The 11,818-nt window shown below is 40.5% G+C and overlaps 1 protein-coding gene across 1 annotated transcript in view; it reads left to right on the top strand.

The window, feature by feature from the left end:
• Positions 1-11,528, top strand: part of LOC124165235 (peptidyl-alpha-hydroxyglycine alpha-amidating lyase 2-like) — a 43,775-nt gene extending 32,247 nt beyond the window's left edge. The window contains exons 6-7 of the mRNA XM_046542543.1: positions 876-1,012; positions 9,543-11,528. Coding sequence (XP_046398499.1) covers positions 876-1,012; positions 9,543-9,755 — 350 coding nt within the window. The 3' untranslated portion in view covers positions 9,756-11,528. The remainder of the gene's footprint in view (positions 1-875; positions 1,013-9,542) is intronic.
• Positions 11,529-11,818: the final 290 nt, after the last annotated feature.

Consider the following 11,818-nt stretch of genomic DNA (forward strand, 5'->3'; position numbering starts at 1 on the left):
TGGACATGGTGGGTGAGGAGAGGCAGCTAACTTTTAGATGAGACATGGAGGATACAGAAGGTTTGGATGGAGCATGTACTAAGCGGGGATGGGATGTCGAAAACAGTGTTAGAGGGTAGAATGTTGGGTGAACGAGGGATAGGAAGGAAGAGAATAGGATTTTAGATAGAATTAAAGGGAGAAGGCCTCATTGTGAATTTAAGGAGGGAAGTCCTTAGTGAGAACTGTTAAATCACACTTCTTATTCGTGATGATTTTATCGATCAAATTCATGTCTCGTATTCTACGCGAGTGTATTTAATTCACTACAAATATTGACAATTAAGGGATTTCTCTACGACGATAGCATTTCTGTGGAAAATTTTCAAACCGATAAAAAGCGATAGAGGTGGCGACCATCATAAATCATGGGGCCAAGGTTTCCGGATTTTAACCGCGTTGTTTGATGCTGCCTGATGACGACAGTTTCGCCGGCAGCCCCGTGAGCATCTTCTGGTGTCAGAAGTGGAGTTCGACGCGGGATGGGCCTGTTCACCACTCAAATACCACTTCTGACACTTGAAGATGAATAGATTTCTCGGGTTTCGCACCATGTCAGGTCCTCAATGTCTCTTTCCAATGTATCGATGAAAAACTCAACAATTTTTACTAAAATTAATTGAAAACCCTCTACTTAGTACCCTGTTTTTTTTTATTTCTCCCCTTTTTTTTGGACCCCCCCCCCGAAAAAATTCCTAGCTACCCCACTGATTCCATGGGAAATAGTGCAAAACAATGATGAAATTAAATACAGGCAGTTGATAAACTGGACTGGCCTTTCGCATCCCATAGTGCTCTGCCAACATTGCTTCATGGCTGATATGTCTTCTTTTCAGCGGACAATGACACTCTGTATGCGGTGACCGGACCCAGCGAGCCAACGGCGTTGGAGCCGCACCCGATAGCACCAACGGGCATCGTCATCAGACCCTCTGCCACCTACATCGACACCTACTGGGGACCATCCTCACAGGTGAGCATATTCGCACTCGAAATGCACCATACACCAAAACCAAAAAAACTCGCATGGAATGACGATGATCTCCATTGGTACGCCATAGATAATAGCTTGGGTAAATACATCCACGCTGGTCACTTGCAATATATCCACAATCAAATCTAAAAAATTGAACCGCAATGCATCATGGGAGCATTGAAGCCCCACAGGCCACTCCAATCATGACCGGCTCCCGATTATTGAAAAAAGAAAAGGAGAAAATTCGAATGCAAGGATAGAGTATTTCTAAAGTAAAAACACTGTCGTCCGGGATGCGAATGATTTATTTATATTCCAATCCGCAATCTCATCCCAAAAATGTCAGCTAAGAAAAAAATCCAATTTTTGAGGTTTCTCGTGCATTTGAATGGAAGACCCTATTCAAGATGGCCAGATGCGTAATTTCTTGGCTTCATTTTTGGGGAGGGGCATTAATTATTATTCCATTGTTTATAGCTCAGCGTGTATCCATTGATCATCTTGTCCAACTTCTCTCAATTGATTCCTCACTTCCTCAATTGATTCGTATTCTCATCGCACACACCACTGAACGCTAGGCTTAGATTGCTTGAAAAATTGAGATTGGATATCTTTAAGAGCGACGCGGAGAACATAATATTAGAGCCACACTATATTTCCAGGTCCAATAGAAGCGATAAATTAAGAGAGATGTTTTGCCGAACGGATAGATATGGGAATTCGTTTTTCCCCCGAACCATAAAGGACTTTAATAAACGCTAGTCCCAACTTCGTTAGAGCACTTCATTTTTATGTGTAAACGGCTGTTGTCCTAACACCCCTGCCACACGCCTTTTAGGCGGCTTGCGGGGTATTATGTAGATGTAGAAAATGTCAGTTATATTGTGTCCGCATTTAAAAAAACTGATAATAGTACTTTATATGTAACGGATACGATACGGATATTTATTCTGACAGAAAGTGTAGCAATGATTACCTAACTAATGAACCGCAAGTTTATCCAACTAATACTTAAGTTTGGGTTCTTTAAAATAAGTTTTCTTTTTTAAATTAAAGGGACACCTTCGCTTTACACCCTCAAAAATGGGCCTTTTTTCGTTACAACGGTATTAAATGGTGTTAACGCTATTAAAATGTGTTGGTGAAGTTAAAATTTTAGCCTTGTCCTCATAAAAAACAACCTTAAATGGAACAAGGAAAGTGACGATGTGATTTTTTTCTTCTGTTTCCTATTCGGGTACGCAGTAATTCGTCCAAAAACTCGAGTGTAGGAAATTTCTGCGTCGACTGTAGCGAACAGATAAATTCCCTTCAACGGGATAGGGCACGAAACTGATCCCTTCAAAGTGCATGCATAAATGCTGGAACGACGCACTGAGTAACGAGTATTCTCCTGTGGCACAATTCCGCAAAGAGGAGCACGTAACTTTAATTTGTAACAGTAAGTCCGTCATAGAAGAACCTTCCATTCTTCGAAATGCAATATCCCTTAAAGTCGTATCGCTTTGATCACCGTGGCCCTTTAAGATAAATTTGATGTTTCCATGAGGAGTAGCAACAATAACACAGGCCAACAATGAAAGAACTTTTTTACTGAAAATACCTTATTCTTATGTTTTTAAGTTGCTGAATCCAAATATGATGGTTTTAAAGTTGTATCAATCACCATTTATTCACATTGTACAGTTAAATTTATGAAATCAAGCAATATTTTTAGAATTTAGCAGCTTTTTATAGATATAATAAAATTGAAAAAGTAGGTCTAATGAACGAAGATAATGGGGATTACTGTTGGTACTTCACCGAGGAGTCCAGCAAGCGATTCATCGCAGAAGAATCTACACAAGAAGCTTCAAGGAAAAAAGGGAAAGAAAATGTAGACCAATTCCAGTTGACAAGTGAACCCTGTATTATCACGCTGTAGTAAATACAAACAATTTTATCACGATGTAGTGAACAGTAAATACAAACAATTTTATCACGATGTAGTGAACAGTAAATACAAACAATTTTATCACGATGTAGTGAACAGTAAATACAAACAATTTTATGGTGTAACACAGTGTTTTATTGATTTCCCTATACACCGTATGGAGGTATTAAACTAAATATTAAAATACATATTGCTTGTAAACTATGGGTGATACAAAAAACTAAGGCCAGTTTTGGATTCGGAACATAAAAATTTATAAAGATCAGCTATTAAAATAAAAAAAGTTTTCAAACAAATTTTTTTGTAGTACTGTGTAATGGCCCTGTTATTACTCCCATTTAAGAGCTAAAAAATGAAAAAAAACCGCTGAAATCTCCCTGGGAAAGTCTTCGAGGCCCACAGTTTTCAAATACCATCACCGGTCAACAATCCTAAGATTTATCAACTTCAGGCTGGACGGCGATATTTGGTGGAACTTGGTGACAGGAAACATAATAAAGATACACTGTTGTATGCTCCACAGAAGTTTTAATACCCGACCCAGGTTTTGACAATACGCTATGTCATTTAATAAGAACCACTAACCTTTCACCTTTGAAAATGACATAGTGCATTTTCGAAATCTGGGTCGGTTATTAAAAATTCTGTGGAACATACAACAGGGTGTCTTTATTATGTTTCGATTCCTAAGATTGGTTTCACGCAGATCTCCACTCAGTTCTCCTATCAGCTAATCTTTTCACACCTACGCAATTCTTCTCTTTCACATATTTCTTTAACTTTTCCACGTATTTTGTTCGAGGCCTTCCTTTCCTGTTCTTGCCATCTACTTGTCCCTCGACAATTCTGTTCACCAGGCCACCATGTCTCAAGATAAGGCCTATAAGGTTGTTCCGCCTCCTTATTATAGTTTTCATGACAATTCTATTCTCTCCTTCTCTTCTCAGAACTTCCTCACTACTCAATCAATCGATCCATTTTTTCATTTATCACTTTGTTGTGGCTCCACATTTCGAAGGCCTCTATCCTTGCTTTCTCCGCTGCTGTCATTGTCCATGCCTCAACTCCGTATAGAAGCATGCTCTAAATGTGGATTCTTATAAATTGTTTCTTACTTCCATATTTAAGTTTCCTGCTGTAAGCAGGTCTCTCTTTTGGTAGAATGCTCTCTTCACTCGGGCTATTCTGCTGTTAATCTCTTTCTTGCTTCTCCCATTGCTTGTAATCCTGTTTCCCAAATAACAGAATTCATCCACCTCTACCAGATTTTGCTTCCGTATTTTAACGATAGCCTTTACTTCTCTTCTGTTGCATACTAGTATCTTGGTTTTCTTTTTGTTCATTTTCAGCTGATATTTACCGATTACCCTACCCATATCAGCCAGAATATTTTTCAAATCCTTTTCTGCCTCTACTATGACAGCTATATCCTCGGAAAATCTTAGCATGCTTATTTTTTCTCCATGGATATTCACTCCCAATGCCATTTCTTTGATTTCATTAATGGCTTTCTCGATCTAAACGTTGAAAATTACGGGTGGCAAAGCAAAGCCTTGTCTCATTCCTTTACAAAATATTGCTTCTTCACAGCTGGGCCCTGATTTTATCACCGCAACTTGGGTGTAGCATGAACTGTGGAATGTCGATGATTCTCCTGACATTGTAGAGAACTCATCCAAATTCACTTCTGCTCTTAGTTCTATTCTTCCATAGATGATCCTTAGTAGTATTTTCGACTCATGGGTAGACAGTCTAATTGTCCTATAAACTTCTCCGCTCTTTTTCTCTTGGGAATTGGGATTATAATGCTCCTCTCGAATCCTTTAGCATCTCACTTGCTCAATACATTTCACTAATAATTTTGTACTAGTTCAACGTAATTATCTCTGTGGGAATATCGTCGATTCTAGATGCTTTATTCATCAGTAGGTAACTTACTGCCACATTAAATTCTGATCTTAAAATTGGGGCTCCCACATAATATTTATCCGCTTCCCTCTCGTTTTCCATAGCATTCTTTCTTAGGCTGATTCTTATGTACAAATCTTCCATCTCTTCCCTTTGTCTTCTACACGTTCTTTCAAAGGCACTTGAAAGGCAGTATTTAACCTCATCCAAATTTTCAACTTGCCATATGTTTTTCACGGCCTTCTTCAATTCTTTAAATTCTAGGTGGCATTTCATCATAACTAAGCTGTGGTCACTGTCGATGACTGCTCATGGGTAGCTTTTGCAGTCCTTCACCTGGTTCTTGAATCTTTGTTTCACTAGAATGTAATACATTTAAAATCTTCTAACGTCTCCTGGTATCTTCCACGTGTATCTTCTTAGCAAAGGATTTTTTAAATGAAGTGTTGGTAACCACTAGCCTATGTTCAGTGAAGAATTCTAAAAACCTTTCTTCTCTTTCATTTCGCATTCCTAATCCATATTTACCAGTTATCATCCCGTTCTGACCTTCGCTGACAAAATCATTCCAGTCACCTAATAAAATACGATTTTGTTACCCTATGGCCTGTTTGATTGCTTCGGTAAACGTCTTCTACGTCTTCACTGTCATAATCTGACGTAGGCATGTAAACCAGTACTAATACGGCAGCTACTGGTTTGTTATCTATCTTCACCAATAATATCCTCTTATTAAACGGCAGATAGCTTTTCCTACGCATTCTTGCGCGCTTTCTAAGCACTACCCCTACTCCAGCATTACCATGCAGCGATCCTGTTATATCATTCTGTAACTCCCACTCCAAAAGTCTCCCTCTTGGGTCCTCTTCATTTCGCTGATTCTAACGTTCCATGTTCCTATCGTTATAATTCAATCACCTTTGACCGATGTACCCTCTCGAGTAGTTCCCGCCCGGAGATCCGAATGGGGGACTTGTTTACCTCCGGAATATTTTACCCGAGAGAATTCCATCACGTCATTATATATATTGATTGGAGTAGCTGCGACTCCTCGGGATGATAATGTGGTGGTCTCCCCTTGCCTTTCACATCGCAGTACTGCAGCTGTTAAAGTAAATGTTACCACCAGTGGTAACCGATGTCACCGAAGTAAATGTTACCAGAAGTGAAATATGTGTCGCTGTACCGACCAATATGGTCTATACCTTCGCACATATGAAAAAGAGCTGCTGCCCTCTCCACCATGGGAGGCATAATTGTTGGTGGCCCCCTGTTGCAAGTCATGGCATCTTCACAAGCTCAATGATTCATTTAGATGGCCCATCTTACATAAGGGTAGGCCAAAACCCCTTCAGAACGCCGTTGCTTTTTGTCCACGACTGCTTATTCGACGAGTGAAGTCACTTATCTCGGAGCTAACCTCTATATCTAGAGGTCAACCCACCATCCGCAACCCGGTGGACGCACTCGGTGGCTTTAAGCTCAACCGTGAGTTCATTTTCAAATGTCATTCCTCTCAAATCGGAAAAGGATTAAAATGGTCCATTTGGCAGTTTTAGTGTTGAGTCACTTATTGTTCGGAGGAAAAATGAACTCCTATCACCAATCCTTTCCTTAGTTTTCATATGTTCCCAATTCGGTGTTTCGTTTGGCTAGGGAACCATTCATCTAAATCTAGGAACTAACCCGCAAGCTGCCTACGAAGCGTGTGGCAGGGGGTGTTAGGACACAAGGCCTCTAAATACAACAAGCAAATGTCCTAAAAAAATTACGACTAGCATTTATTGATGTGCTTTATAGTTCGGGGGAAAAATGAGTTCCCATATCTATCCGGTCGGTAAAACATCTCACTTAATTTATCGCTTCTGTCGGAAATATATTGGGGCTCTAATATTATGTTCTTCGTGTCGCTCTTAAAGATATCCATTTTCAATTGCTCAAGTAATCTAAGCCTAGCCTAAGCATAGGAGCTTCCGAGTCTCCAGCGGCTCCCAGCCTAATTCGCTTAACATCTGGGTAACACTGTCTGTACACCCGTAGCAGATTTTGGCGAAACGCGCAGCCTTCCTTTGTATTTTGTTCAGTTCGCGGATTAAGTGTTTTTCCACCCGATACCATGTGCTCGCTAAATATTCTAGGTTTGGCGGGACATGCGTGAAATAGTATCTTTCTTTCACTTTCTCATCCGAATATCTTCCCAAATACGCTTACGAATCCTAATTTTATAATAGCTATGCCGCAGTTATTCCTTATATTTGTTCCTCGCGAGAGGGTCGAGATTATCGTAACTCCCAGGTACTTCACTTCGTCTGTTGGCTGTATCTTAATACCATCCACAGCATAAGCGTGGTTATAGTTGGACGAACTCTTATCAAAATGTACCCCCATGCATTTGCTCAGATTAAGTTCGAGTCCCCACTCTTGGCTCCACAGATGAACGTTGTTTAAATCCGATGATAGAATTTCAGTCGGAGTAATCAATTATTTCGCGATAGATGATAGCGTCGTCAGCAAACAAACGTGTTTTACTGCTAATTCGGGAGCAGAGGTCATTAATGTATATAATGAACAACAGGGGCTGATTACGCTTCCTTGTGGAACACCTGAAGTCACTTTAACTATATCAGACCAAATTCCGTCAAGATTTACTTTTCGTTTACGATCACTCAGAAAGTCGCGTATCCAGTTTACCACTGCTTCGTTTAATCCGCACAACTATAATTTGGTAAAAGTTTGTTGTTAGGTACCGTGTCGAAGGCTTGTCTTTTTGATTCACCAGATTTGAGAACGTCATGAAGAAAGTGCGCGAGATCGCGTGTTTCGCATGATCTACCTTTTTTAAAGCCGTGCTGACACCCGTGGAGGAAGTTGCGAATGTCCAGTGGCGGATACAGATGGGGAGCGCGCGCCCCTGCATCGCGGGTCCGCCCGTATTGCCGAACATTGCAAAACCAAAGTTCTAACTTTTTTATGCCATAAGATGGCATTGTCTTTTACATGCGTATAATCACTTAAAATAAAATTTTCTAATACTCTGCCTGTGACTTGATCATTTTTTATTACGATAAAGGTAAAGACAACTCAAGATATATTTTGCCCCCCTTCCCTTGAGTTTTTTCTGTATTCTCTACTGCGAGTGTCCAAGAAAGTCATGATATTGCTAACGAAGATATGCTCAAGTATCTTGCCTGTAATCGATGTTAATGATATTGGACGATAGTTTCCTGGGTCATGTTGGTTTCCCGCTTTGAATATCGGTATTAGGCTTTCAATTTTCGAGTCTAGCGGTAACTCTCCTTCAGAGAGTGACTTCTTGAATATCATCTTTCAGTTAGGTGCGATCTGTGGAACTAACTCCTCGAAGACACGCGCGGGTATTCCCTCCGGACCCGGGGATTTACTAGTTGAGTTACGATTGTAGCCGTTTAGTTATCCCATCACGTTGCATAGAGATTTCTTCTTTCGGTTACTCAGTACAAGGGATGTCTAAATTACATTCAATATCGCCTGTAAAATAATTCTGTACCATTATTCGGGATGAGAATGTGTCTTGCCCTGACACTGTCCCAAGAGGGTTCGGATAATGTTTTTAAAGCGAAAAAGCAAAGACGAGCTTCATGCATTTGGTTTAAATTCGATAATCCCCAAACAGAAATTTTCACAAAAATGTGAATCCCTAACTAACTAACGTTTTATGAATGAGAGTGGAAGGACACCCTTATATACGTGTATATTTTATTTTTTGGGTCCATTGCTTGGTGAGTGACGTCCTAAACTTTTCTTCGGTACATATTCAAGTGCAAAGGAAGGCTAAGTGGTTCATGACACCCATCCACTAGCGAAGAGAAACAGAGCTTTTACAGCAATTAGGCTGGGAACGGCGAGAGACACGGAATATATATGCTGCGATTAGATTGCTTGAGCGATTGAAAATGGATATCTTTCAAAGCTACACGGAGAGAATCATCTTAGAATTTCACCTTAAATTCAAGGTCCAATACAAATGATAAATAATATTGATAGTTCACTGAAATGATTGGAGATCGTTTTCCCTCTGCACAAAAAGGCACTTAAATTAGAACGACCAGATGGATCAAATTGATCCTTTTCTATTTGAGATGAATTTCATTTTAAAACTGTGGGCCTTGGAGACATTTCTGTGACTTTTTTTATCATTTCTTATCTTATGCATGGGCGTAAAAGCATGGCCATAATTGCTGCTACTTTGTACGAAAGTATCAAATTATCCTTAACGGCCGCGGTGATCAAATCGATACCTCTGCAAAAAAGAATGCATTTTTAAGAGTTCCTCTATGACGGACTTACTGTTCCGAATTAAAGTTATCGGCTTCTCTCTGTGGATTTGTGCCACAGGAAAAGAATTGTTACTTATTACGACTACCCAGCATATATGTGCAGCTTAATCAGATGGGATCAATTGCATCTCCCAGGGCGTAGAAAGGGTTTGGCCGCGTCCGACAATTATGGTGTTAAATAAATTCCACGTGGGACTTCGTCCGCGCACTTTTTCATTTTTAGTTTCCCATAATGATTTTAATCAGCGCCTAGTGATCTAACACTACCCTCTGCCACATATTTTTTTGATGTGGGATGCGGGGTAGTATCTATGTAATGCCATTCTCTGATTGTTTGCTCTCTCTTTCTCTCTCTTGATCTATTTCCTAGGATTCGTTCTCGGCTCCACACGCCATCGCCATCTCCCCAGATGGAGACTCTCTTTACGTCTCCGAAATCGGACCAGACCGCGTGTGGAAGTTCTCGCTCAACCGACGCAACGTCACAGAGGAGCCCCACCAGGATCAGGGGCGGCAGCGCCACCAGCACGAGGGGCAGCAGGAGCAAGAGATGATGACGCAACAGCACCATCAGTCCTCGTAGTCAGGCCGACGGCCGCCCCTCCCGACGACCTTTGCAACAGGCGAGAATCACATCACACAACCGCAAAGAAAGGATAGAGGGAGCTCCAGTTGGTCACGTGACGTGCTGTCACTCATGGCGCACTTTAAATGGGTTTACAATAGACGCCACTCGCGGCGCTGCATGGCATAGCGATCCCAATTTCACAGATAAATAAGCTTTCAACCGAAATTCATACTCGTGATGATATGATCAATGAAATTCACAAAATGTCAATCGATGTCTCGCACGGGCAACTGCTCCATTTCAAGCATTGAAAAAAGAAAGGATCGCTCAGAGTCCTCTGGACGGGAGTTCTCTACACTACTCCCCCTTAGGGTCTATATAGTGTATTATCAACATTCCAGAGGACTCTGGGATCGCTCAGATCTCCATCTTTGAAAACTGATTTAACAGCGTGCAATTTGGCAGCACGCATTAAGCTTCTACGTGACAGACTGGAGTCTCCACTATTTATTAATTAATCAGCTTGGACAAGAGTGTCGTTTGATTGTCGTGGTTGAGTTGGGTTGTCGGATAATCATCGAAGCTCAGAAGAAAGCGTGTGTGGAGGATTCGTGAGAGGAAGAAACGCGATTTGCAAGATGGCGACACACTGACAAGCGTGCTTTTATTCTTTCCTTCTCTTTTGTGCTCGCATCTTTGTTCTTATCCTGCTATCGGATGGAAAGAGATAAAACTGATGGACAAACATCATTTGGAGACTTTTCCCCGAGTCCCTTGTGGGATTAAACACATGACGGGGAAACTGCGAATGTGTACCATGCATATCAAACCATTTGGGACGCTACTGTGCTCGCCGATTGAACTGCAGTCAAACCTCCCTTAACGAACACATCAAAATTGAGGACACCTTCTGTTAACAGCGGTTTTTTTCGATCCCAGAGACTGGATATATTGGATCGATATCACTGATATCTCCAAGTAGCTTTATGGCGGAAGTGGACGGAACAATATTTCTCCAAAATATACAAAAATGGACGCACACATGAGTAGTGTCCTTCTATCTCTTTCTCCTAACAAATTATCCCCATTGTTTGCAATACGATAAAGTAAAGAGATGTAAAAAACAGCGCCCAATTCGGAGAGGCAATATGTTCGTCAGCGGTCCTTCATTTTCCAACATCACGCAATCATGGCATTGCGCGTGGGTGTTGTGGCATTATTACGATTTCAATTATTATCACTGAATTTGGTTTAAATAATGAAGTTGCCAGAGTCACTAAACCGAAATATCATCACTATAATTCTCAAACTGCAAGAGTACCAATTCATTTATTTTACTTTCGTTTCAATACATGTATTCATTGAGACAGTGAATATGTTGAAGATCATTTTTCGGACAAAATATATCAATAACTTGCTTATGAATGTATTTGCTGAAATACACCATTTGTAGGATTAAAGAAATGGAAGGCTTAAAAATTCTATAATTTTCATCAACCGTTTGCGCCGGAAAGAAGCGGACACCTCTCAACAGCGGACAAATTGTCAGTTTCCATACATGATCGCTTTACGGAGGTTTGACTGTAGAATCCATCTTTCTTTCTGTAGACGGTTAGTATTAAAAATTTTGGATGGTCCAATTATGTCTATGATGAATGTGCAGTAGAAAATATAAATGTTCTCTTGTTTTCTCCTAAGATACATCGACCGATTCTAACAAAACCGTTTACTCACGCTTTGTATGGCGAGGGCATTAACAAATAAATCAATTCTAATGTTTACGCCGAAGCGGCTGTTTACATGCAAGCAACAACAACATTCGTAACACAAATTACATCACTTCACTTTCTCACGCCGCAGATTAATTCTGCCTGCATCTTAAGCTATGTTGAAAAATTGCTTGACTTTTTCTCTAAAATTCTGGTTGAGTTGATTGAATTAACACTATAATCGCCATAGATGTCACTTGGAAATTTTTTTAAATTTCAAATGGTCAAATTATCCTGCCGATGGTAAAGTTTATCGGCTTCACGTGTATTTAAATGGATTCCTCGTCTGAAATGGAGCGCCAAAAAAAA

This window comes from Ischnura elegans, chromosome 9, assembly GCF_921293095.1.
Source record: "Ischnura elegans chromosome 9, ioIscEleg1.1, whole genome shotgun sequence".
Lineage (NCBI taxonomy): Eukaryota > Metazoa > Arthropoda > Insecta > Odonata > Coenagrionidae > Ischnura > Ischnura elegans.